Raw genomic sequence first — 27,367 nt, 5'->3', positions numbered from 1 at the left:
GTGAGGTGGGCGAGGTGGCTGTGCCTCTCCGACTCCCATCGGTCTTCTCTACCCCCCTGGACCTCAGGTTTCGCAGCCTTGTGGTTTGGGTGAGGCTGACCCCACACTCTTAGCTCTTGGCTTGAGCCTTGATTGGCTTGAGCTGATCAACATATCCTTGTCTCCCTACATCCCTATATTGATTGGTTCCAGAATAAACACATGACACCTTCAGGCTCTCAAGGCCAATGAGACGTGGTCTTGGAGTCTTGGTCAGCAATGTGGGAATGGGGGGTGGGGGGAAGTGGGTCGATTTTAGCAAGATGTGAACACCAAGTGGGAAGCCCTGAGCTGCTGCTTGCAGCCAGGTTGGAGGGCCCTCCTGAGAATGGCCCCAATGCTGAGGAAGCAGAGAGAGGAAACCAGGTCCTCTCATAGTCTGCGCGCCTGGATCAAGCCTTGCCTGAAATCAGACTGCCAGACTCTTGGGTTACATTAGCCAACAAGTTCCCTTTCTTCAGTTAGCCAGCTTGGATCAGGTTCCCTGCTACTATACAATGTGTCAGCAGATAAATCCTCAGGCAGAAGAGACGCACAAAGCATCAGGGATTTCCGAGGGGCCTTTCCAGTCTCCCTGGAGGGTCCCAGAAGGCTCCCCAGAAGATGAGAAGAGGGTAGGTAGCAATGGAGGTAGAAGAGCAGTCACGGGATGGGGGAATGAGCCACACGCAGTGTTCTTCCTGAGAATGCTAATGACGTCATTCATCATCCACGTCCCGAGGGAAGGCATCCGAGTGGGATTTCAGCCGCCTGTTGAGAGGGGGTGCTGTGACCCCAGCCCCAACACTGGGAGCATGAGAGGAAGCACATTGGCAGTGTCCCCGCTGAGCTCGTCCTTGCGCCTTGTTCTGCAGGTGAGCGTCCAAGGTGAGGTCCCAGGCAACTGGCCTGCCCATGGCCACACAGCAAGTGTTGGGCCTGGCTCAGGTGTGCTGGGCCCTCTCCACCCAGTGCTGCGGGGCTTGGTTGGAGTAACCAGTCTCCCAGGGCTGAGCTCGGGGTAACACTGACTTCGTTGCTTTTGAGAAAGAGCTCACTCGCCCCACCTGGAATTCACACGGGGGCCCCCGTGCCCACCCTCCGTATGGGTGGGCCCAACCGTGGCTCCTTCCTTTTTGCCGTCCAGGCCTCATGAAACCCATCAGCAGGGGGCCCATTGGTTTTCAGCCATGTTTTATCTCCACGTGAGTCTCTCCAGGTGCCTATGAACTGCTCTTAATAGGAGCAACCCACGCTCCTGCGCCTGCCCGTGACTTGGAATTATTAACAAGGCCGTGTTTAACCCTCCTGAGGTACCTGCTGGGAAACGGGCCACAAGGTGGCAAAGGGCCTTCCTGGCTCACAGTCTGCACAGGCTCCACGGGCGTCCGGGCTAAGGGCCAGCTTCGCCCTCCGAGACAGGCTGGTGAGGACCGGCCCTCGGGTCACCCCCAAGCCCCTTCCCATTGAGAAGGAGACAAAAGCTACAGCTCTCCTTCCCTCGAGTATGTTCTTTTCCCCAGGCCCCGCTGAGGGGCCCCAAGGGGCACCCAGGGGTCGCCAGGGCCCTGCAGTCAGCTTGGCGTTGGCAGGTTTCCTTCAAGGGGACCCTGGGGATGGTCACAAGGGGCAGGAGGGCTGGGTGGGCGGGAAGGTGAGAAAGGCCAACGTTTAGGGACCCTCTGGGCCACTCCAGCCTCCAGCCTGGGACGCTGCCGTGGGCTGGGGGCCTTGCGGGGCTGGGGCCGGGGGTGCTTACTTCCCTGCCGCCAGCCTGTGTTTCACTGCAAGTCAGTGGGCTCGGAGCCCAGGCCGGGGCCTGGCCGGGGTTGGACTGAGTGTGTAGCTGACCTCAGGAAGATGGATGGACTTCATGTCCCAGCCAGAGAGGGGTTTAGAGGGTGGACAGTCGCCGCCTACCTGCCATCAGTGTTGTCCAAGCTTCCACTCTGGGTCGGGCCCTGGGCAGGTGCCAGGGATGAGACACGGGCAGCCCTGCCCGCATGGGGCCCCGGGTCGGCTCAGAGAGGACTGACGTGGGGGGTGGGAGAGTGGGCCAGGCCTGCAGGGGCTCCGGGAGCTGCCCCTGGGTCTGCAGTAACCCGGACTCTGGCTCTGGCCTCCCCAGGAAGGCGAGGGGGCTGGGCCTGGCTTGGAAACCGCGGCCAGCCTGCCCCTGGGCTGCAGCAGGTCCCGTGCGGAGCAGCTCCCGGCATCCCGGTGGGGTGGGCTGGCCCCAGGGCTTGGTCCCCAGAAGAGCTGCCCTCTTCCCGGCTCCTGCTCTGAGCGTGCCTGAGCTGGACCCCAGGGGAGCGAGCACACCACGCACCCGGCAGAAGCCAGCGGACACGGCATCCTCCCTTCACAGGAAACCCGGCCGGTCCCCCTTCCTCCTCCCGGTGATCTCCAAAGCACTGGCTCCCAGCTCTGAGGCCTCCGGAACCCTGTGGTCTCTGGTTTGGGGTGTCTGGCCCCCTCCCTGAAGGGGGACCTCTGAAGCTATGTGGCCTGACCCTCGTTGGCCAGGGCTGGTTGGACCAGGGCAAACATTCCACTCCCGAGGGCCAATCAGATGCTCTCCCAGAACTGGGCTGGGGCTCACCTGGCGGGCAGGTGAACTGGCGGGGATGGAAGACCCTGGCTGGGTCGGGGGTGCAGGGAAGCCGCCTGCAGAAGCAAACGGCCTCAGAGAGGCCGGGTCCTGGGCACTTACTGGATTTTGTCCCCACCCCCACCCCCCACCATTCATTCTTCATTCTTCTGTTAAAAGCACCACAGTCCTGGCTGGTGTGGCTAAGTGGACTGAGCGCCAGCCTACGAACCAAAGGGTCACAGGTTCCATTCCCAGGCGGGGCACATGCCTGGGTTGTAGGCCAGGTCCCCAGTTCGGGGCAAAGGAGAGGCAACCCCACACTGATGTTTCTCTCCCTCTCTTTCTCCCTCTCTTCCCCTCACTCTAAATAAATAGATACAATCTTTAGGAGAAGAAAAAGCACCCACTTTCCTTTGAGGGAGACTCCCCCTCCTGCGGCGGGAGCTTCCTTGGAGGAACTGACTGGCAAGCTGCCCGCCCAGCCAGCCAGCGCCGTCCCAGGCCCCAGCATGACCCATCGGGCAGTCCCCGCAGGGCGGGTTTTGGGCAGAGGGCTGCAGAGAAGGGGGAGCGTGGCTCGAGGCCCTGCAGCCTGACAGGGCTCCTTGTTTCAGAGGTAGAGCCCACATCCTGGGAATTGCCAGGTCAGGACCCTCTAGTGGCTCTGTGAGCCCACGAGCACGCTCTACGCACGCCGTGGAGTCCACTGCAGGCAGCCCGGGGTCAGAGGGAGCCCAGCCCCTCCTGGGGCGCCCCTACCCTGGGTGCTGGTACCAGGCTTGTCTCCCGCCCTTCTGGTGAGGCCCCTTTTGCCTCAGCTGGCCCAGGGGCAAGCAAGGGTCCCTGCCCTCCCTTAGACCCAGGAAAGAACCCTCAGTGGGGTTGGATGTGACGGGCAAGCTCTAAAGAGAAGAGTCGTTTCTCTTTGCCCTCAGGGGACACTGAGCTCAGCTTGCTGTGTCCCCAGCCAGGACAGAGACATGTGGCCAGCTGCCCACTCCTCACCTGAGACCCCACGGACAGCTTCACTGAGCAAGGTGAGGTTCACAGGCAGCATGCCTCCCCCAGCTCACCGGGCGGTGAGGAACGGCGGGGACCAGAGCCCTGCTGCTCATGGTGGTCCAGCAGCGCGGGGTCCACAGCCCCAGGAGCATGAGATCCTCTCTGGCTTCCAGGGCGCAGGAGAGAACCGAGGACGGAGGACTTGTCCCAGCCCAGATGGGCTTTGCACCTGCTTCTCACTCACAAACCCACTTGCTCAGCTGCCCCACGTAATAACCGCACCTTCCACACTGGGGGAGCCCATTTCAAGGCCCATCAATAGCCCTGTGAGGCAGCGGGCTCCCCAGTGTGTGGAGGTTCCAACTTACAAATGAGGAAACTGAGGCTCAGGGGCCACTCGCGTGACCCCAGGTCCCGCAGCCAGGACTCGTGCTCACACTCCGGGTTTAGTTTAGGGCTCTTTACACCACGGGTCCCCAGCCTCTGAGCCCTGGACCAGTACCGGTCTGGGCCTCTTAGGAACCAGGCCACAGGGCAGGCGGGAGGTGAACTTGAACGTAATGCACTTAATCTACGCATCTCCCGCACATCGATATTTCTCTCTCCCCTCTAAAAATAAATTTTAAAAAGTCTTTTAAAAAACAACAGTGAAAATATGCAGTGATGTACACAGATCCCCCCGCCCCCAGCCCTCACACGGTTGGGATGATTCTGCAGGTCTCGGAACGCCGTCTGTGCCGCCCTCGCCGTGTGCAGACCTGCGCCTTGGGGGTGGGTTCCCAGCGAGCTGGAGTTGAGTCCTGCTGTCCAGGACGCCCTGGCACAGAAGCCCCGCCCCTGGCTTTGGACGCGGAGGTCACTTCCACGTTTTCACCGTTGTTTTAAACGGTGCTGGAGTCGCGTTGCCGAGCCTTGCCATTTATGCAGGTCTCTGATGGTTGTTGGCTTAGGATGACTTCCCAGACCTGGAATTGCTGAGTCGGGGAATACGGGCTTTATCGCCGACCTGGCCCTCAGAAAGGCTGTCCCAACAGCACCCCGCCCAGCAGCCCGGAGGCCCTGCTTTCTCGCTCCTCTGCCAATACTGGGTGTCACTGTTAACTTTGATTTCCCCCCAGTTCGCTTCGGGCTTCTCTGACTTGTAAGGGACGTCTCTCCTGTGGACGGGCGGCTAGCCTTTGCTTTCGTGTTACCTGTTCAGGTTCTCTCCCCGACCTCGACGAAGGGATCGTCTTTTCTTAGGAGCTGAGAAATTTCTTCACAGGTCAAGGATAGCAACTCTGCCACGGGCTTGTGCAAAGCATTTCTATCTTTATAAGCCCTTCCCCGCGAGAAGATGGGAGGTGATTTGCCAAAAGCTTCGTGGAACATGAGGGCAGCACCCGGACTGAGCCTTGTGCTCCATGGGGGGGTCAGTGGGGTGCCTGCTGCTCTCCCCCCTCCACTGGGCCAGCACCCTCCCCTCCTCACCCCTAACTGCTGACTGTACCCTGGACATGCCCCCGTTCCTATGTGACTTAAGAGGGTCGGTCTGAGGGATTCCTTAAATCACACAAAGTCCTGCAAACCCCTCGGAGCAGGTGCTCCGTGGGTAGATGTGAACGCCGGGCCTGGAGCTCACTGCGGGGACCCAGAAAGGCGCCACGGAGGTGCGGTTGAAAAGGAGGCTTGAAACTTGACCAAGACAGTGCTGTCCATCGGAAGCACCACTCGAGCCGCACGTGCCACCTGAAGTTTTCAGTGGGCACTTAAAAATATTAGGAGAAATGAGTGGAATACGTTTTAATAATATAGTCCATCTATATCAGAACTCGCCAGTGTAATATATAATCCTATTTTAAAAAGAGATTTTATTTATTTATTTATTTCTAGAGAGGGGGAAGGGAGGGAGGAAGAGAGGGAGAGAAACATCACGTGTGGCTGCCTTCCGCATGCCCGACCGGGGACCTGGCCCACAACCCAGGCACACGACTCGACCACGAATTGAACTGGGGACCCCCTGGCGCTCAGGCCAGCACTCAACCCGCTGAGCCACACCAGCCGGGGCATAATCATCTTTAAAAAATAGGAATGAGCTACATGTTATTCTCTCTGTTGTGTACAACCCTTCGAAGTCCGGTGTGCATTTTATGCTGACAGCCCATGAGTCTCGTTTCGTGGCCCGTGGATGCGGGTGTGGACATTTCGCGCAGGGCCTGGCAGGTCTGGCCGTTGCCCGGAGGGGCCGGGAGGGGAGGTGAGAGACAAGGTGCCCGAGGGAGCCTCCCGCAGACCCCTCTTCTTCGGGGCCTGGTTCGAACAGCGCCTCCTCAGGGAGCCTCTCCTGCCCGGCCCTTCCCCCTCCTCCCCGGCCTTATTTTTATGTTCTCACCTCTGATATTCTATACCGACTCATGCATTTTGTTTACTGTTATGTTGCCCTCCCCTGGATAAGCTGTAACCTCCGTGGCAGCCTCCAGGAACCTCCCCGACTCCTCCCAACAGGTGTCTCTGTGCCGGGTCCCCCAGTGTCCTCTCCAACCCCCTTGTGGAGTTTGTCACCAGTGTGAGGCAGGCCGACGGGGGGTTTGTGAGCTGCCCAAGGATGAGGACCACCTTGGTCATGGCAGCGCCTGGCACCTGGGCAGGGGGCGGGGCATGCTCAGGAGTGCCTGGATTTCTGAGGGTCTCTAATGCTGCCGCTGTTGTCCTGATGTCCTGACGGGTCCCCACGCAGACTCCTGGCCTCCCAGGCAGGGTGCACAGGCTGGCCTGGCCAACTCAGAGCCCCTCACCGTGGGCCCCCCACTGGTGTCCATTCTGAGCCAGTGGCCCCGCATTTGGGAAATCCTGTTTCGAAATGGAAATGGGGTCCCCTCCAGCTGTGACCCAGAGCCAGTTCTTGGGGCCTGTGCCCTCCCCGCCCCAACTTCTCCCCTGGAATCAGCACTGGCTGGACAGTAGGTGCTCCCTCACCAGTGGGCCCCTGGGGCCTGGGGCAAAGCTAGAAGGGAGGCTGCGTGGAGGTGGGGGTGGTGTTTGGGGCCGAGAACCAGCCACTCTCGGCACAGCTCCTCTGTGCTCCCCGAACCCCGAGGTCTGAACCAGAGAGAGGCCCTGTCTGCACCTTGAACGGCCTCATCCGGCCTCTCAACCCCCCACCCCACCCCGCACCATCCTTCCTTCCCCCCTCATTCTTGTGAGGTCTGTAGAGTGGCCACCACAAGCCCGGTGCAGAGTAGGTGCTGGAGACGCAACTGCAAACCAGACGAGCACCCCCGCACTGGGGGCGGGGGGGGCTGCTGTTCCGGAGGAGGCGGCAAAAGCACAGGCGCGGAGCCACACCGTTAAGTCTGCGGTGGGTGCGGAGGAACTGGGAGTGGGGTGGGCAGAGTCCCAAAGCGCTGCCCTTCCGGACGCGGTGGCCAGGGGTGGCTTCCCGAACCTCCAGCCTCTGTGCATCCACCGGGCTCCCCGGCCCAGGCCGGGCCTCAACCCCTGCCCAATGCCTGCTGCCTGCCTTCACACGCCACAGGGAGGCCAGAGAAGCAGAGAGGGCAGGTCTGACCCTGGCACCTCCCATCTGAAATTCCAGAGGCCCAACGCCTTGGGGAGGGGGTAGGCCTGCCCCCCCACCCTCCCCCTTCTCTCTGGCCTCAGATCCCACCTGCCCGGCCCCTGGAGCTCCCTGCAGGGAAGGGTCTCCCTCTGCGCTCAGGCCTCCTTCCCTCCTCCAGGTTTTCTGGGCCTGGATCACTTCCCCAACCACCCACCTCCCTCCCCCCAGGCTTGGAGGTCACCTTCCCCCAGGCCGTGGTAGGTGTCCTCACCATAATCTGTGACATCCTGAATAGCAGTGACCATCTACACCCCCATCCCCTTCGCCTGTCCTGTTCACTGCTGTGTCCCCAGCGCCCCACTAATCCGAGTCGAATGAATGAATTTAGCCGGGCAGACACTTGGTTTCATTCAGGTCAGATCTTCAGGGCCGGGCCCGCTCCTTGGTGTGTGTGTGTGTGGGTTGGGGGGGGGGTGCCCTCTGGAGCGCCCCAGACCGATTCAAGACGGGTGGAGGGGTGACCTCGCTTCGGCCCTGGGACGCAATGAGGCAAGGGGGAGCCCCTCGGCCGCCTCGGCTCTGTGCTCACGGGGCCGAGGTTCCACAGGCGCAGGCCCGGTGGGGCGGGTGCGGGGCGGGAGGTGGCGCCGGGCGATGAGTGGCGGCTCCGGGTCCACCCCTGGCGCGCTGGTGCGGGCGGGAGGCGGGGAGCGCAGGGGCGGCGGCGCAGAGAGCGCAGCAGCGAGCATGTGCCGCGGAGCCCAGTAACCAGGGACGACCCGGCAACAACGCGGCCGCGCCGGCGCCCAGCCCAGCGCAGCTCGCGCCGCGGCGCTCAGAGAGGGCGGCGGCCGACCGCTGGGCCTGCCCAGCGGCTGCCCCGCGTCCCGGGCCAAGCGCCGCGCCCAGGGCGGCCCAGGCGCCGCCAGCCGCGCAGCGCACCGGAGCCCCGCGCCCGGGCCGCGCGGGCACCGCTCAGACAAAGGCGCGGCCCGGGCTCGGCCCAGCCCGGCCCGCCGGCCTCCGCGCACCCCGCCCCGGCCGCCCCGGCCCGCGCCGGCCGAGCCGCTCCCCCTGGGGGTCCCGCCGGGGTCCGGCCCGGGGGCGGGGGCTGCGGCCGCCGAGGATGGGGAAATCCAACAGCAAGTTGAAGCCCGAAGTTGTGGAGGAGCTGACCAGGAAAACCTACTGTGAGTGCGCGCCCGGGACCCCCGCCCCCGCCCCTCCCTGCAGCCCTGTCTCCCCCAGACCCTCCGTCCGGGCTCCGGGCCCGCTCTCCACGCCGCTGCGCCGCAGCCCTCCCTCGGCCGTTCCCTGCTCTGCCTTTGCCCCGGCCCCTCGGAAGCCCCGGGCTGCGGCCCCAGCCGCACACCTGGTCCTTTTGTTCTAGGGCATCCAGCGCCCCACACCCGGCCGTGTGTCGCCCGTCAGGGTGCGCGGGGCCACCCCCTGGCCGAGAGGCAAAGCCCTCACCCACCCGCAGCCCCCTCTCCACAGCGGTGGGCAAGGGCAGGGGCGAGCGCGGGCCGGGGGCGGGGGTCCCGGCAGGGGGCGCCCGGTGGCGAGGCGGTTCCGGCTGCGGGGAGCCGACGGGCACAAGCGTGGCGAGGCGGGTGATTCATGCATCACGATGCCACTGCTGCCGCCGCTGCTGCTGCGGGGTTGGCCTGTCGCCCCCTCCCAGGCCCTGATCGTGTGTGTTGGGCGCTGGTGCTGGTGGTGGTGGCGGCGGTGGTGGTGGCAGCGATGGCGGCGGGGCTTGTCAGAGACTCATGGCAGCGGGGGCGGCTGAGGGTCCGTGGTGCCCTGTTGTATTTGCAGGCTGACTTCTTTGGCTCTGATATCAGCCTCCTCCCTCCTATCTCCATATGCCAAACTGGAAAATGGGTTTATGCAGCCGTGGGTGACCCGGCTGCTCTCATCATTTAACCCTCTGGGGTGTCCCCAAGAGGAGGGTCTGTCAAGATCAGCCTTCTCTAGATATGCCCCAGCGTGTCTCCCCTCTTCCCAACTCCACAGCCCCCTCGAACCTCCTTACTAAGCTTCTCTCTTCCCTGCAGCCTCTTGGGAGATGCTCTGGCAGACTGGGGGTTGAAGGCACTGGGTCCTGACCCACCCGTGTTCATTTTGGGGGACGGGACGAAGGACAGCCCATCCTCTGATAGGGCCTCTGCCTGTACGTCTGTCTGACTTGAAAGGAGGCCGTGGCCCTCGCCTTGGGCTGGAATTCGGAGCCCAGTCCAGGCCCTCTGCACCCTCCCTGGGTCAGCCGTTGGACTGCCAACCCCGAGAGATGATGGAGGCTTGGGAGGCAGGTTCCGCTGGTGCATTGCACAACCCCTGCTCCCTGCCCGCTCTGTGCACACACACTCCCCGGGTCTTCCGGGCACAGCGGCGGGTCTGTCCAAGCCCAGACTTCAGCTCCATGCCCCTCGCCCGCATGCGTTTGGAGCGAAGGGGGCTTCCCTGAGTGGGTGCTGGGCTGCTGAGAGGTCCTGGCCCTTCCCCCGTGGAATTCTGCAGCAAGGAGCTTGTAACCCTGGGAGCTGCTCCTCAAGTGGGGAGGCTCCGAGTGAGGGCCAGGGGCTCCTTCCTTCCTGCTCTTATCCTCTATCCGAGGGGAGGCCGGCGGGGGGGCGGCTTCCCAGTTTGGCTGCGGTTCTGTGAGGTTTTCTGGGCCTCCCTTCAGGCTCTGTCCACATGTGGCCCATAGCTGTCAGCAGGCGGGCTGCAGGGGTACCTCCCGGGCTCCTGTGTCCAGGGAGGCAGAGGGTGCGGTGGGCTTTGTGGGGAGATGTGGGCTTGGGCTGCACTGGGGGTGGGCTCCATCATGGTGGAGCAGGGGAGCCCCCCGTGAGCAGAAGGAACCAGGTTTTCTGCCTACTGGGCACGTCACACGCCGAGCTCTGCATGGTTAGCACATTGAGTCCTCCCAGCAGCCCTGGGCATGGGGAGCGCTGTTACTGTCCCCTTCTACAGATGGGGACACCAAGGCTCATGCAGGTAAACAGCCTGCCCAGATGCCCCAGCCAGTCACTAGGTGGTGTCGGGACTTGAATGCAGGTCTGTCTGTCTCCAAAGTTACGTCTCAGAGCTCACACCGAGAAGTCAGGGGGCTTTTCTTCTGTGCTTCCCTTTTCGGTTTCTGATCTGAGCCACCTCAGTGGCTTCTGGCTGGGAAGGGGCCTTGGCAGGCATTTGGTCCAGGCCCCCCCCCCCCCCCCAGGCAGATCAGTCCATTCTGGGAGAAGTCGAGTCAACAAGACCCTGTTAGGAGCCAGTCTGGTGGTGCTGGGCCGGGCTATTTTTAAAGGTCTTTGGAGACGTGGAACAGTTTCTATCAGGGAGCAAGTTAGCCGGGTTCTTTTCCTAGCGCCCTTATTAGGGGTGGCTTGGTGGGGACTTGTCCGCCGCCTGTGTGTCCCTTGCTGCTGCCAGCTCCCTCAGTGCGGGCCCCGGCTGTGTGGCTGTGTTGGCACTGACCAGGTCCACAGGTAGCAGATCCATGAGAAGTCGCAGCCGAGAGAGCAAAGGCAGTGTCCAGCTTGTTCTAAGGCCCCAGGTGGGCTTCCTGCTGGTGGGGAGTGGACTCCCCTGCTCCTTGTTCAGGGGACTGTGTGTGGGTGGAGGGGGGTCAGGAGAGGAGCGTGCAGGAAGGAGTCCTGGATGTCAGAATCTCCCGGAGACTCAGCGCCAGGGTGCCTGGGTCAGGTGGCGCTCCCAGACTTCCGATTCTTCAGGCCAGGTCCGCACCGGAAATTTGCGTCCCTCCCAGGGGTTTGTCCGTCATCTCTTGGTTCCCAGGAGCCACGGGGGAAGACCCACAACTGGTTCGGGGAGCCTGGAGGATGGAAGCATCACCTGGTACCCCGGGCTCACCTGGGGCCCCACGTGGCTTGCTGCTGAGCAGCTCGGGGCCCTGAGGGGAAGCTGGAGGGCACCTCCTGACTCAGTCCTGGGCACCGTCCTCGGTGGTGGACCTCCTGCCCCCATGAAAGACCCTCCCACCGGTCCGTGTGTGTGAGCAAGCAGGGGACGGTCCTAAAGCCCTGGCTGTGTGGCCCTTGCTAGACACACCTGGATCCCGCTGGGCCTCAGGCCTCTGCCTCTCAGGCTTCTTGCTGCCTGGGAGGTTTTTTCCTCCTCTGCAGATAAGGTGCTCTAAGTCGGCAGTGCCTCTCGCCCCAGTCCTGCCCCCTCCCGTAGCGGTTCACATCCAGGAGCAGCAGGAGGTTCCATCCAGAGAGGTGGGGGTCCCTGCCCAGGCGGGACTCAGAGCAGCAGCCAGTGTGGCTCAAAAATGGCTTCGCTGGGGGTCTGGCCCGCTTCTTTCCAACTGGTCGGCGAGACCTTCGTGCCGGCCTGTGGGACAGGCCCGCCCCTCACTTAACCGGGTCTCGGTTTCCTCATCGGCAGAACAGGCGTGCTCCTGGTGCCGGACCCCGAGGGGAAGTAAGCGTCAACAGGATACAGCCAGCCTCAGAAGTGGCAGGTGGTCAGGAGCCATCCGAACGCGTGACACTCGCTCGTCAAGGGTGCGAGGAGGCTCGTTAGTGACCGTTACTGACATTGTCGTTTTGATGGCACAATTCAGCTTCATCTGAACTGGTCTGAGGTGTGTCTTGTGGGTGAGGCCCATCTGCCCATGGGGCGCCGACCCCGGCCCTGGCCTCTGTGTCTGGCGTCCACGGAAAGTGGGGCTCTTCGGGTCGCCCGAATCTCAGCGGGGTCTTCTCGTTCTTTCTGCCGCAGTTCCCCTCTTCCCCGGCTCTTGTTCATTTTTAGGCTGCTCTGACCTACCTTTCATTGAATGCCCGCTCTGTGTCGGGCACAGGGATGGAGACTCGACGAGAGATGTCATCTGCCCTCAGGTGGACAGCAGCCGGGGAGACCGGAAAACCAAGCCGAGCGGTGGGGGCGGTTCCCACCATTTGCTGCTGTTCCAGCTGCACCTGGTTCAAAGCTTCGGGCCCCAGGCAGCCTCCCCAAGAGACATAAACCCCCACCCACCCTCTCTTCCTCATCCTCCCCCACGGTGCTCACGGTACTCTTTAGGGACCCTCTGTCCAGGCCCCAAGGAGGTCACCTCCTCCTCGTTGGTCTTGGGTGGCTCAGGCTCTGCCTTGACCTTGATTGCCAACCTTGAGTCTCTTTGGCCTTTTTCCCGATACCCAGAATGGTGTCCGGCACAACCAGCTTGTAGAGGCGACAAGCGTTGTCCTTAGTTGACAGCTAAGGCCTCTGCACCCCCCAGTGGAGACGGGGACCCCTGCGGGGGGCGGGAGTCAGGTTGAGAGTGGCTGGGTGTCACTGGCTGAACTGCAGGGTCTCTCGGGCTTTGGGAAGGACGCCCTGAAGGTCCCTCCCGCAGGGTGAGGAATATTCTCTGGTCACCGTTCCCTCCACCCAACCCTGCTCCACCAGAGGGGGCGAGACAGCGCCTTGGCTGGAGGCCGAGCCTGGCACCCATCTTGGGACAAACAGTGGCATCGGGGTGTGGAAGGCCCCAGAGCTAGGCGTTTTTTAAGGTCTGGCCTACTTTCTTCCAGCTTGTTGGAGAGGCCGTGAGCCCAGGGGTAAGCCGCCCAGGAGGGGCAAGGCCCGGAGGGGGAGGGGCGGCTTCTGCACCCCTGCGCATCTTGTGTGCAGGGTGTCAGAGGTGGAAAGCCTGCTTCCTGTCTGCAGGAGGCTAAGCAGAGCAGCAGCAGGAGGAATTGAGGCTAGACTCTAACACCAAGCTGGGCGAGAAACAAGTCCTGTCCTGTTGTCAGGACAGGACTCAACATCCTGGAGAATGGGGCTGGGTCCCACTCAGGCTCTGTGACTCTGGGCAGGTCGCTTACCCTCTCTGAGCATGGTTTAGCTCCTCTGTAATACCTGGTCATGTGACTCCAGGGATCCAAATGGGGGAGTGCTGTGAGGTCCAGGATGTGGGACAGAAAGGGTGGCCCCTAAGGTGGGGAGGACTCGGGGCACGAGAAGGGTTTAGCATAGTGCCTGGTTCTGAGGGGACCCTTTAACCTCTCCTGGTGGCAGCTGGCTTTAGGATGCAAGTCCTCTGTCCCCCCAGAGCAGAACCAGCCGGGTGGGTCTACGTCCTGACCCCTTGTTGAGAGAAGCACAGGAGACCAGAGAGGGGCAGGGACTCCCCGGGGTCACAAAACCAGCTCACCCTGTCCTGGCTTCTGCCTCCTCCAGCTCCACGTGACCTGGCTCCCTGTGCCCCCACCCCAACCCCAGAGAGTTCTGGCACCTTGAATCTCACAGTGCCAGGTCAAAGCACTTTCTCCTTGGGGTTGGACCCCAAGGTCAGGCCCACGCCCCTGTGGGGCAGGTTGCGGGCAGTGGGACATCGCCCCCCTGGCCAAAGGTCCCGGAGGAAGGCATTCGGACATTTTTCGAGATGGGCGACAAGGACGGAGGTGGTCTCTGCTGGATTTGGGTTTGGAGGTCTTTTTTGCCTGTGGTCCAGAGAACGGATTGGAGGAGGGGTTGTAATCGAGGCCGGGGATTAGGGTGTCGGTGGGGCCGAGGACAGATTTTGAATGTGTTCAGGAGGAAGACAAAACAGGACTGGATATACAGGTTCCATTTTCTCGTATACTCGGGATTATATGCTTTTTATTTTCTAGCTTATTGCAACCTAACAATTGGGAATGTCTGCCTGCACCATTAACCGTTCTTCTAAAACCGATTTTTGAATGGTGTGGGACACAGGAACGCAACATTTCATTTAATCCCCTGCCGTCGGGTAGCATGTTGCTTCTACGTTGGAAACCTTGTTGGGCCGGCATCTTTGCACGTATCTCTTTTTAAAGACGGATTCCCCGACAGGAAATCACGCAGTTGAAGGCTGGGGCATCTTAGCACGCTTCTGATGGAAACGTTGTTACGTTGCTCTCCAGAAAGTCTGTGCCCATTTACACTGTCAGAGAAAGCGGACGAGCCGCCTGGTCCCCTGAGTTCTCGCCAGCACTGAGTATTATCATTTCCCCTCATCATCCTCGCCAACTTTATGGGAAGGGAAGAGTAGCTGGCTGTGTCAACATTCATTTCCTTGATTACTGCTGCATAGAATCCTGGAATCTTTGAGCTGGAGGAGACCGGGGGTCACGTGGTCCAATGCCCGTGTTTTACAAATGGATAGACTGAGTACCGGAGAAGTGAAATCGCTCTCCTAAGTCACAGGGCAAATGTGGGGCAAGAACAGATTTGGTGTCTCCTCCCGGGGCACCCCTTCTGTGCTTTTTGGGGTCCAGATGGGGATGTCTTGCTTTCTTTGTTGAAGTTGCTTGTGCTATGGTTCATCTTGTCCTAAATATCTCTTGCTCTCAGATTTAAAAAATAAATAAATACAGATTGTCCCCCGTATTATCATTGCAAGCTGAAATGCTCTGCACATCCTGGGTGAGGTCTCTTTATCAGGACAGAGACACACAAATGGATGTGTCCAGTGCCCAGGTACCTCGATACTGGGGTCAGGTGCCCGGCTGGGGGCAGGACAGCAGTGCCGAGGGCTTGAAGGCCAGCTTGTGGTTTCCCGACTGTGTAACTCTGGGGAGCCCCCTCCCCACCCCGGAGCTCTGGGTGGCTCACGTGTCAGGTGGGGACAGATGACAGTGCTTTTCTCACCGGTGGACACAGGGACTGGCATGTTATCAGTGCCAAGGAGCTGCCTGGCCTTCAGAGTCAGGAGACACCAGTCCGTGCCCTGGGTGGCCCCAGGGCGAGCTGTCACAGATCCTTGGCTGCGTTGGCAGTGACTGGGGACAGCCCCTGTGCCTGGCCTGGCAGGTTGATGGCTGCACTGGTCCGAGTTGCCCTGGCTCACGCGGTCGGGAAGGAGGGCCCGCTCTGGAGTGCTGGGTTTTAGACCCTGTGTGTCTGTGGGCTCAGAGGATAAAGACACCTGCCTGGGCTTCCCTCCCAGAATGACGTGCGGCCCAGATAGCGACTTTAGGGTCACGGGTGCCCCCGGGGCTCAGTTCCCTTCTTCTTCAGTGCTTGGGTTGCCAGACAGTGAGCCTTGTGTGGGGAAGCTGCACCTGGGCCCCCCAGACGGAGCGCGCTCGGGCCCTGGCGTCTGGTGGCTGTCTCGGCCTCGGGAACAGGTCTCAGGCTCGTCACGCATTGGTTTTCTCATCTTCAAGCTGGGGTGGTGATACCTCCGCAGCGGGGCTGCCGCGTGTGAAGCGGGGCTCCAAGTTAGGTGGCTCCTGCTGGCTGCTCCCCTGAGCTCATCTGTGGTGATGGGGAATCTGTCATCCACAAGGCCTGAGTGCCGGAGGCTGTCGCCGTGGGGAGAGCCTGCCATTAAGCAGGTTCGTGTGATCCAGGCCCAGTTCACATCCCTCCATCCCCCACTGTTCCCGGGAGCCCTGTGGGGTTCCCGTTTTACAGATGAGGACACCGAGGTTCAGAGGGGCCAGAGCTGGCCCAAGGGCACATATCTGGAGAGCACCACAGCTGGAGTTTGCCCCTGGGTGGTGGTGAGGGGCCCCTTGTGGGTGGGAAGCGCTGAGAAGCCACCGTGGAGGTGTGCGGGTGAGCGTGAATGTGGGTGGGCGGATGGGGTGGGTGCCGTGGGCGTGCTCCGAGTGTGAGGGACGGGGTCGTGGCGTGTGTCAGGAGTGGGTGAGCTGGCACGTCTGTGCCTGCCCGTGTGCACCACGTGTGCAGCTTGTGTGAATGTAGACGTGTGTTGGGGGCGGGCGCTTGGGTGGGAGGCACAGAGGGGCCACACCGATTGCTCGGCCCCCTGCTCTGGGACCCGACGACATGGCTGCCCTTTCCGCCCTGGCCATGGTGGCCCTAGGGCAGGGGCAAAACAGCATGGGGAGCAATGACAGTAATGACGACTCCCATTTGCTGGGTGGGTCCTCGGTGCCAGGCGTGCTGAGTGCAGGTTCCCCCTTTGTCTTACCACAACCCTGGGGGAGGGGGGACATGCCCATTTCACAGAGGAAGAAAAGGGGGCCAGGCAGGTTCAGGGACATGTCCTGGCCTCCCAGCCAGGGGACAAGGTGGGGCTCAGGCCCAGATTTCCATCCGGACGTAGCCTTCCTACCACATGTCCACCTCCCACGATCTCTGGGAGCCTTGGAACCTTAGAGCTGCCACATAGAGTAGTGAGTGCCCCGTCACGGGAGGCATTCAAGCAGCTGCTGGAACGGCAGACACTGGCCTGGCACCCTGGGTTCCTGGCAGGATGTGAGGTTGGACAGTGGGTGGATCCTTCCAGCTGTGAACACACAGCCCCTCGGGTCCCGAGTGCTCTGAGTTCCTGCAGGGTTTGGGGCAGCCTTGGCTTGGCTTCCTCTGGGGAGGAGGCTGAGCTGAGGCCTTCTGGGAAGGCAGCCGAAGCCTGGCGAGAAGTAGGAACGTGCAGTGGGCGGCTGCCCGGTACTTGGACCTCTGCGGCTTCTCGGCCTCTGCCCATCCTGGCAAAGCCTTGGGTGCTGACCACGTGCCAGTACGGTGTTGACCCCACCAATCCTCCCAACCTGTGAGCCCGTCAGAAAGTGTTGGCGCCCTTCCCGCTCTCGGGGAGCCTGCAGGCTGGATCTTGGAGGCAAAGGGCAGCCCAGGCCGAGGACAGCCCCTGGTCCTCCTGGCCCATCCTGCCCTGCTCACGCCTGGCGAGGCCCCGTGCCTTTGGGGTGTCAGTGTCCTCACAGATGCACAGTGACAGATGGGACCTCAGGATCTGGAGGTCTGGCAGCAGTGCGTGGCCTGGCACTCGCAGAGGGCAGGCCAGGTCAGTCCAGGGCACAACCGGGAAGGCTTTGGGTTTCCCGAGGGTTTGGCCGCGTGCTGCTCTGCTGGGCTCCTGGGCTGACTGGGAGTCTGCCCATGAGTGCCTCTGACCTGCAATCTGATGGGCAAGGGAGTTGCTGGGGGTCAGGGTTTGGGGTCCTGGCCCCAGCCCGCCATGCCGTGGCCTTTGGCTGCCCCTCTCTGGGCCTCCATTCCCCATCCCCCCGACTTCTCCATCCCGCTCTCTGTGAGATGGGCCGTCAGCTCTTCTCAGCCCCAGGGAACCCCGGTGGTGGCATCTGGGCAGAGGTGCTCCCTGCCGAGTGAGCCCCGGCCGGGGGTGCCCAGGAAGGGATGTGGGGCGCTGCTGGCTGTGGCCTTCCTGTCTCACAAGGTGGCCCCAGGAAGCTGGCAGGGCGTCCAGGCCACCAGCTTGGACTCCCTGGCCAGGGAGAAGGGGGAGGGCGGAGGAATGTGGTTTTGAGGAATGTTTAACCCAGGGCAGAAATAGCTTTCCACTTTTATTTCAGGCTTGACTTTTCAGCTAGGAAACGGCCTCAAAGTCTCTCCCTCCAGCCTTCTCTGGCTTCCCCACTGCTCTGGCCTTTTGGGGACAGAAAGTGGCCTCTTTTTTTTTTTTTTCTAAACTGGGGAGCTGCTGTGGGAGCCAGAGGGGCCCTGGATTTGGAGACAGACCCAGTGGGTTCAAGTGCACCCGTCCCCACGTCCCAGCCTGCGACCACTGCCTACGCTGAACCTCCGAGGCCTCGCGGTGGCTGGTCAGACAGGCGTGCAGTGCCGAGGCTCCTGCTGGGGACCGGCTGGGCCTGGGTTCGAGTCCCTGCTCCTCTCGTCAGCTCTGGGGCCTCAGCCAAGCCCTTTGCTTGGGCCTCCTCACTTCATCTGTCAAACGGGCTGCGACGACCCTCCCGCCTCCCAGGACTGGGAACAGTGTGAGCGTGAGAACACTAGCCAAAGGGCCAGGCACACCCCGGGCTAGAACCCCAACTCTGAGTCCTGGTGCCCCCCCCGCCCAAGGGGTGATGTCTTCAGTGGGCTTGCTGCCAGGGCAAGTGAAGGTCCATTTGCCTCGTCTCCTCCCCGAGTGCAGCCTCACCCACACTCAGCTCATGCCAGCACCCAACGGCTCCTTCCACGGGAGGTGACAGTGACCTTCCCCGTCTGCTGGCAAGGACACGTTTAACTCGCCCCCTTCCCACCTGCCTTTAGCACCATGAGGAGGGGCCGCATCTCATCGCCTGGTTCTCTGCCGAATCCCAGTTCCTAGAACAGAGATCGGGGCAATTGGCTGGAACAAATGAAAAATCAGCTACAAAAAGGAACGAGCTAACAAGGGAATGCACTTTCTTCTCATCCATCTTGGGTCCCTCCTTTCTGTTTGTCTCCAGCCCACTCCTGCCTCCTGGGCTGGGGGACGGAGGGTTTGCTGTGTCCAGGGCCCCTGAGAAGTCAGGTGCTGGGGGGCAGGCCAAGCAAGGACCCCAGATCCCTGTCGCCTTCTGGGAATGGGGAGACCAGGAGGGGTCCCAGCTGCTGGCCAGCCAGCCAGCCATCCTGGCTCCTTCTCCCAGGCCCCTCCTGTTCCTGCCTCTTTGTAGGAACCGAAAGATTCTTGTTCAAAGGCGGGAGATGAGGCTATTTTTGGCGCTGTGGGGGAAAAGCGAATGCTTCCCTTCTGTTCTCAAATACGCCGCGGTGCACGAGCCGGGCAGACAAGGAGCTCAGCGGGGCTCAGGGCCCATGCCCCTCGCCCGTGGTCCTGCCTTTCTCCGTGGCTCAGTTGCCCACACGGCCACGTTGGGTGGTTATTGTTCCCAGCCCGCCTGAGGTGAGGCCCTTGCCCAGCCTGAGCAGGACACGATCTTAATTAAAACCACGAGCAGCCATCAGCCACCGCAGAGGAGAGGAGGGAGCCTGCTGCCCGCTCCCTGCCCGCTGTGCAGCAGGGGGCGGACCTGCGAAGTGCTCTGGGCAGTGTAGCTGGGGGCAGGGGGACCAGCCGGGGCCCTCTGCCACCCGGTCTCCCTGATTTGGGAAGTGTTTGTGGAACACCTGTCCCGTGCCAGGCCAGACACCAGGACACAGGGCGGGTGAGACGGCTGGGTTTGTGGTCCCGGCGTTCACAGTGCGGCTGGGGTCAGGTGTTGGGCCAGGGTGGGCGCCCAGACAGCGGGCATTGCACGGTGCCGTGCCAGTCCACCTGGTCTGGGCGCATCCATGAGCTCCTGCGTCCGGGGCACGGTTGTCCCCTGTGGTCCCCAAGCCCAGTGCAGGGGCTGGTCCACAGCGCTCAGTGATTGATTGTTGGATAGAGGAAGGGGTGAAAAATCCAGTTTGCCCCTTCTAACCATCGTGTAAGGAAGGGATTGTTACTACCCTGCCCCTGTTTTCCAGGTGAGGAAACCGAAGCTCAGAGAGTGCATACAGTTTCCTAAGGTCACACAGGGGCTAAGGAATGACTCCATTCGGAAAAGGCCCCTCCCCCTTGGGCCGGTGCCTCCCACCTCGCACAGGGTTCGGTCCCTGCAGCTCTCTGGAAAATGTTCGTGGAATTGGGCGGAACCGGGTCCATCTGAGGGGCTCTCCACCTGGAGTCCCGACCAAGTCCCTCACACCAGGCCTCCCCCAGTGTCCCGAAGGAAGCAGAAGTTTGGTTCACTTCCTCCGGGACCTGATGCCAAGTTCTGGAAGATTCGGAGACTGGCAGTGGAGATGGCTTGAACTAGGGAGCAGATCTTCGGGCCTTACCTTGGTGTGTGTGAGAGAGAGAGAGAGAGAGGGAGAGGAGGGGGAGAGAGGGAGAGAGAGCGGGGGAACCCTCAGGGCACAGGCATTTATTAACCAGGAATAGCTAAGTCTTAGGAAATCAAAGTAGCCATGTGTACTTGCCACTTACCCACCTAAACAAGCCTGGCACATGCCTTCTGCAAGAGGAGAAACACACTGAGCACCTACTGTGTGCTAGATGCTGTTGGAACGTCTGAGACTTAGCAGACACAGATCCTGCCCCTCGGAGCCCCCAGCCTGGGGAAGGGCAGAGTGGGAGAAAGCCAACCACGACAAAGCCACTGTCATTAACACTTTCACCCACTTCCTTCTAGTCTTTTCCTGTGTAGGTAGCTATGTAGCTAAGAGAGGTTTTATCATCAAGGCTCAGAGAGGTTGACTGACGCGTCCAGCGTCACACAGCTGGACCGTGGGGGAGGCCATGCGCCTTGGTGTGGGTTGCTCCGCCGAAGCCAGTTGGTAGCAGAGAAGCAGATACTGAGGACCTTTGCTTCCCAGCCCCAGCGACTCTTTGTTGGGGAGTCAGAAAAACCAAAGATTCGAAGCCTCTTTGAGGGAACCGCCCCTCGGTTGAGGAGTCGGGCAGGACATGCAAACGGCCGGCTCCCAGTGGCCTTTGCATGATGTTTCAGACACCGCATTCCGACGGTGGGGTGACACGGACACTCTAGCTGCGGTGCCAGCTCCCCCTCGGGTTAGGTGCTTCGCCTCCGGGAGCCTCAGTTTTCTCATCTGTATGGTGGGGAGAGGCAACGGCCTCAGCTCACAGCCGCATGCAGGCGCCGGACGGGATCAAAGCGTGCAGAGGGCCGAGCCCAGGGCCGGCGCGCGGTGCCTGCCTAGTCAGTAGATGCCAGCTCTTTTCATCCTGCTGTCCCTGGAAGCCACAAGACGAAGTGAATTGTCCTGCATTTTCCTTGAGAGTTTTTTGGGGAAAATTCTTTAACTAATATAGTAATTGAAATTAATGTATTTTATAATTTTATTCTTGGAGTAACACAGACAGGTATAAATGATGAGGCAGAATGCAAACTTTGTGGAAATGTTGCAGCTGGAACACGAGGGTTAGAACTAACTCTCGTTTTTGGTGGTGGCCTGGGACTCTGCCCCCCCAATTCTGGGGACACCAACCCTCTGCCCCGGGGCTCTGTGGCCGGCACCTGCTCCAGAACGCAGCACTTTGACCTGCCGTGAGGCGGTCGGAGTGCCCGCTCCTAGTCGGTTTGTCAGAGGAGCAAACTGAGGCCCGAGAGGGGAGACCCTCCCACAGTCAAGCTGCGTTTGGCACATCCGAGTGGGAAGGGTCACAGTGTCTGGGAGAAAGGAGGTGCTGGGAGGAGGCGGCTCTGCTGGGGAGGTGCTGCCGAGGTTGTTTGATGGGCAGGAGCGGCCATTCCCTGCTGGACTGTGTGCCCCAAGTCTCGTGCCCCCCAGTGCTTGCCATGGCCTCGGGGCTCAGCGGGTGGCCCCTCCCTCGGGGCGATCACCGCCAGGGTGAAGGCTTCCTGATGCCAGGCTCCGGAGTCAGATGGTCGTGGGCCCTGCCTGCTCCTCCACCACGGGCCACGTGGCCTCAGGACCAGTGCCCTTCCCCCTCTATGAGGCCTCAGTTCCTCTGTCAGTGACGTGGGCTGGCTGGTCCCCCGCCTCTTGAAGCCGAGGTACAGCACGAGAGCTCAGCCATGAAGCCATCTGGAGCTTGGGGCAGCCCTGGGGGGACGTGGAGTGGGATTTGAGCAGCTCGGAGCTGTGTCTCACACCTGCATTTCTCTGTCTGAGCTACTTTCCCGGTCAGCTGCCCCTCCTGCTGCCTCTCCTGCTGCCCCTCCTGCTGCCCCGAAGTGTTGTTCTGACACCCAGGGCCATCGAGGTGGCCTTGTGTCTCCACGGCGAGCTCTGCGTCCTCTCGTTGACAGCAGTCCCCTGATAGAAGAGGAGACCGGGGCTCCGAGGGGGCAGAATGTTGGCCAGGTCACACAGTGTGCACAGAAGTCCACAGTGCGGAGAGGGTGGCTTCTGCGGCTGTGGGCAGCTCAGCCAGGCCCGAGTGCAGGGTGGCAAGGAGCAGGTCCCAGGCATTGGGGGACTCGGCTGGCCCAGCCCTGGCCCCACCTGTGACCCCCGAGTTCTGTGAGGCTCTGTGCAGTTCCGTGCATGCAGGACCTGGTGCTGGACCGGCTGCCACGCAGTGTCCCCCAGGTGTCATGCGATTGGCCTATGATTGCAGCCTGATGTCCTTGGGTCCTGCCTGCATGGAGCGGGACTCTGTGTGTGGAGTAGGCAGGCTCCCACCCTGCTTTCCTGCCAACCCTGCGGCGAAGGTGGCCCGGCGCTGCCTCCCCCTCCCCCCATGTGGGGAGAAGGGCCTGGAGCCAGGAGGGGAGTACCGAGGGGGTAGCTCAGCCCCGAGTGCCCGGGAGTTCTAGGCCATTCTAGGCAGGTGGCCAGGCCTCCTTTCTGATGAAACTCAGGCCAGCCCTGGGGCCCTGCCACCCTGCAGCTGGGCATTTATGGGAAACAGGAGCGGGGCGGTGGCGGCCGCCTGTCTCCTTCTCCACCCTGGCAGAGGCCTGGACTGGGCATCGGCAGCGGCGGTGGCCGTGGGCTTGAGGCCCTGTGCACGTGTTTGCGTTGTATCTGATCTTGGCAGCTCTGCCGGAGGGCTCCATGTCTCCGATGAGCCTGAAGCCACTGTCCAAGGTCCCCCCATGCTAGTGCGTCTGGGACCTGCCGGGGTTGTGTGCCCCAGAGCTCAGCACACCCTCCTGTGTTCACGGCGCCCCTTGTGGGTGTGAGTGGGCAGTTCCCAGGCACAGGGTCTGTGGGGCTCATGGTCTTTGACTCGCTGTCTGCAGGGTGGTCGTGGGGGGCGGGGCTGGGGCACCTAGAGATTGCCGGAAGCAGCTTAGCCAAGGTGGGAAGCCAGAGTGGGGGTGGGGGGCCCTTCCTGCTGGGAACTGCCCGAGTGTGGTGTGTGGCCCTAGGGGCTGTGAGGTACAGCACTGTCACAGCTGAGGGTGTATGATTTGGGGCTAGGGAGCTGGTACCACCCAGAGGCCTAGACAGCTCCTGGGTGTGGCAGGACCAGCTGGGTGGGAAGCCCGCCCTCAGACACTCGATTCTCTCTCTCGTCTCCCTGCACCCATGTGCAGCCCTTCCCGGGAAGCACAGCCAGGTCCTGTCTCCTGTGAGCAGGAGGATGAGCCATTTTCTCTTTCACAGACAGAGAAACTGAGGCCCAGGCAGGGAGGGTGACAGGTCCCGCAAGAAGGGAATGGAAGACCTGGGAATCCAGGTCCCATGAGTCCACCAGGCCATGCCCCTCCTGGCGGGGGCGGGGGTGACTGTCCCAGGGATGGAGGGACAGGCAGGCAGGTTGGGGTGGGGGTGTGTGTCCTGACCCCCCGCAGCTTCCCCCCTCCTTAAAGATTTGCTGAGAGGACAGGGACAGGACTGAACTAGGGATGACGGCTGCTGGTGGGAACACGTGGGAGGGAGAGGGAGGGGTGGGAGGCCGGGGCGTGGTTGGAGGGGGGTACGCAGAGCCCTGGACAGAGGGGCGTGTCTGTGTTTTCCAGGCAGCCGGGTTGGTGGGACTGTGGGGTAGGGTGTGAAGAGGGGTGTCCGCAGGATGGAGACCCAGGACGGGGAGGTCTGGTCTGGGAAGGCATCCCTTTAGGCCCCGTGGAGTGCGGGGAAGCCAGGCCATCTGAGAGGGCGTAGACAGGGACTGAGCTAGCAGGCCCGGCTGGAGAGGAGCCTGGGGGTGAGTGCCGCCCCTGAGAGCACGTGAGACTCAAGGAACCCAGCGCTGGGGGTTGAGCAAAGAAGGAGGCTGGGGCTTGGGGAGGGGCGGTCCAAGGGGCTGGGCCCTTCTGGAAGGGGACGGTCAGCTGTCAAAGTGTCCAGAGCAAGGGAGTTAGTGACAAGGGGTAGCTGGTGGCCAGGCTCAACGGCCGCTGGTTTGTCTTTTTGTCTTAACTGAACTCCAGTCCCCCTCCCAAACCTGTAGCTGTAATGGAGTTGGGGGTGGGGGGTATGTGACGACACTTGACCCTTGATACAGCCTTTGTCCCTAGAGGTGGAAACAGGGCCTGGGTGGCTTAAGAGGCCGAGAAGAGCTGGGAGTCTGCCCTGGGTCCCCCGCCGCTGCCAGCCCCACTTTCTGCTCCCACCGTGTTTGCGCTGCTCTGTAGTCAGGGGAGAGGCATTTTGCTTTGGGGAAATCAAAATCGGACTTAACATTTATTCTGGGCTCCAGGGACCGGCTCTCGTGTTCGTTCCTGGCAGACAAAGGCTGCGTGGAAGGAGGAGCGGTGGGGACCAGCCTCGGGGGCTGCTCCGGGGGTGGGCATCTGGGGTGCGGGCTGGGCAGTAGACAGGGGCTGGGCCCCTCCCTGGTTCTCGGGGGTGAGTGTGGGGGAGGGGTGTGTGCCCACTGGGAATTGTCTATCCACCGCTCCAGGGCTCTGCCTGGCAGGAGTTTATTCCCCATCCTTAGGACGAGGACTCTGAGGCTCAGAGAGGTTAAGTGACTTGTTTGGAGTAACCCAGCCTACAAGTAGCCAAGACAGGGTGCCCACCCAGAGCTGCCCATCATTCCAGCCAGGCGGAACAGGGCCGTCCACTTGAGGACAGCCCACAGCTGGTTTAAATCCAGGTTTCCTGAGGACCTTGGCCCCTCGGGCCTGGAGGTAGGGGTCTTCTAGAGAAAGGCAATTCATTTGTATTAATTATTTTTAAAGTTGTAATTGTTTTTCAAAGAAACTTGGTGCCCTGGTAAAGCCGGTTTTCTTTCTTTTTCTAAAAATGTATTTATTGACTTTGGAGAGAGAGAGGGAAACATCGATTCGTTATTCCACTCAGGTACGCACTCGTTGGTTGATTCTTGTACGTGCCCTGACTGGGGATGGAACCCAGAACCTTGGCGTATCAGGACGAGGCTCCAACCAACTGAGCCACCCGGCCAGGGCCAGGCAGTGTATTTTTAAAATTGGCCAGAGCCAGCTGTAATTGTGAGAGTAATCGTGTGGTGAGACGGGCTTTAGGATGTGCTCCAAGCCTGGCCAAGTGGCCTGGTGACGCTGAGGTGTCAGCAAGGGTTTGTTCTCTGCCTCCGTGTGCGGGACACTGGCTGGGCTCCGAGAGTGACGTGAGGACATGCTGGGAGGGGTGCCTTGGCCTCTGGGGCCTTAGCATCCAGCTGGGAAGAGGGGGGCAGAGAGTGCTTCTAATGAGGACCTACTAGGTGCTCAGCACTTCACGAGTCCCCCTCACCTTCCATAATACAGAGGTGGTCTGTCCCACGTCCAGGTGAGCGAGCCTGGGCCCGGAGCGCTGGCCGGGGGACCCCGGAGTCCTTTCTGTGGACCACTGTGTTTAACACTGTCCCCTCCGTGCCTTGGCCTGGGCGGCGCCCTGTCTGACCCTCTGCCGCGCAGCCTGTGGGAAGACAGGCTCAAAGTGAGACATCGATTCCCAAGTGTGGGGGCTTCGGAGGGGCTGTGGTGGGGTCGGGAGGGTGTAGGCGCAAAGGCCTGGGGGTGGGACCAGTGAGAGGAGCTTGAGGGATCTCGGGGTTGGGTGTGGGCAGGGGACATGGGTGGGGGCCAGTTGCCTGGGGGCCGTGATCTTCCAGCCCGGCCCCCAGCCCTGACCTCTGGGCCTTGAGCGGGTCCGGGGCAAAGGCTGCCTGTTAATTTCACACGTGGATGGAGGCCCCAGGATGTGTGGGGGGCGGGGATGAGGCCCGGAGGGGGAGCCTGCGCCTCGGAATCTCACTGGTTATCTGGGCAGAGATAGAGGCAGAGGGACCCCAACCTGTGCCCTAGGTCCCTCAACCCTCTCAGTGCCTGTGGTGGTGGGGGCTGCTCCGGGCGCAGGACCTGGCCCCCCGGGGCTGGGCGGCAGGGGCACACTGGTGCTGGGCTGATGAGAACAAACATTGCTTCCCAACTTTTTATTTTGAAAAATCAAGACAGACATCGCCATAACAGCGCGGTGAGCACCCCTGTGCCCTTCACCAGCAGACGGTCCCCAGCCTCAGATGGCGTGACTTCCGGTTTTTCCACAGCGGCGGGGAAGTGATCCCGGTTCGGTAGATGCTGACGTCACGTTCTGAATTTCGCTCTTTGCCTAGGCTAGTGACATGTGACATGATGCCCTCCAGTGACGCTGGGCCGGCACTGAGCCGCGGCTCCGGTCCGCCGTGCGGTCTTGGGGGTGAACCACCAGCACCCCGCAGTGTGGCATGAAATGCAGTTTTCAACTTGTAGTGTTTTCAACTGACTATGGGTTGGTGGGGTGTAACCCCACCCTAATCGGGGAGCATCTGCTGATTTTCCACCTGTCAACAGATTTCCCACACATTGGCTTCCTCTTTGTAAAGATTCGCTCGTGTATTTCCGCACCTGCCACAAGAAGCAGCTGGCGTCCTGACCCTCCCCCTCAGTACTTCGGGGGCACATCTCCAAGGAAGTAGGACGTTTTCTCACACGGCTTCTGTAGTGTTAGCTCTCCCGAGAAAACCGTCAGAGAGCCCCATCAGGGCGTCCGACCGCCGCCCACGGTGCGGCTCCCATCCCCCACCCCCCGCTGTCCCAGTGCGGCCCCTTCAGTCTAAATTCCAGATCCGGGACCCAGTCCAGGCATCGGGAGCTGCCTTGGGTGCCTCGCCTCTTTGGTCTCTTTCCGGAACAGTCCCCAGGCCTTGTTTTGCCTTCCAGGGCGCTGACTTGCTGGTGTCCTGGCCACCTGTGTGTGGCACAGCGGGGTTTCTGTGCTTGTGCCCTCACGATTAGACTCAGGTTAGGTCGTTAGGCTGGAGAGCTCCGTGGACAGCGTCCTCCGCCACGTCAAACCGCGGTGTTTTACGACGGGGAGGCCGGTCCTCTTTTAACAGTTCATCCTGATGGTGTTTAGAAAAGGTCAGGTACGACCAGCACGTGTCCCTGGTAATTTTATGGATGTTCTTGCTTAGACTGAAGCTAGATCAGGCAGGTAAGCGAAAAGAAACTTCCCAGTGAGTCACCAGACAGAAGGGGGAGGGCGAGGGAGAGTCCAGGAGGCGCTGTGGGAATAGCTGGCCTGGGTGAGGCTGACCCGGGCAGAGGTCCTGCAGCGCCTCCTTCTGGCCGTGGCCTTGGGCCCTTCCCCAGGTGGCTGCCATGGCTCACTTCCAGAGGAACAGGGAGGGCCACTGCTCAGCTCCAGGTTGGGATGGGAGCTGGCAAGTGGGGGGCTGGGACGTAGACACCGGCCTGTCTGACCCTGGTGGAGGTGGGGCGGGTGGCCAGGCCCTCAGGATGCTGCCTGCTGCCCACACCCCGCCTCCTTCCGAGACTCTCCCAGACTCCAGGTGGGGGAGCCCGGGAGAGCTGCTGGCCCTGGCTTGGTGCCGGGACAGCTGACAGACTCATCTGTTTCCGAAAGGTTAATTAGCTGCTTACAGCATCGGGTGGGGCTTGTCTCCCCACCCCCAGGTTCCATCCCTTGGAGTTTGGCCGCCTGCCATCTGCCCTGTGTTCCGTGTAGGGAACCGGTCTAATGGGGGAGGGGCAGCCAACTCTGCTGCTTCCTGGGGGCTTGGGGAGGCTGGAGGCTGAGGGGCCCCGGGGCAAGGCTGCCAGGGGTCTGCACCTGGTCAGGGAAGG

General features: G+C 61.5%; 1 protein-coding gene across 1 annotated transcript in view; it reads left to right on the top strand.

The window, feature by feature from the left end:
- The first annotated feature begins 7,900 nt into the window (after nucleotides 1–7,900).
- The window catches only part of NCS1 (neuronal calcium sensor 1), a 43,544-nt gene continuing 24,077 nt past the window's right edge, over nucleotides 7,901–27,367 (top strand). The window contains exon 1 of the mRNA XM_037144794.2: nucleotides 7,901–8,341. Within this exon, the coding sequence (XP_037000689.1) occupies nucleotides 8,278–8,341 (64 nt within the window). The 5' untranslated portion in view covers nucleotides 7,901–8,277. The remainder of the gene's footprint in view (nucleotides 8,342–27,367) is intronic.

This window comes from Artibeus jamaicensis, unplaced genomic scaffold (genome assembly GCF_021234435.1).
Source record: "Artibeus jamaicensis isolate MK-2021 breed Jamaican fruit bat unplaced genomic scaffold, CSHL_Jam_final contig_471, whole genome shotgun sequence".
Classification (NCBI taxonomy): Eukaryota; Metazoa; Chordata; class Mammalia; order Chiroptera; family Phyllostomidae; genus Artibeus; species Artibeus jamaicensis.
This window is presented reverse-complemented; position numbering and strand designations above follow the sequence as displayed.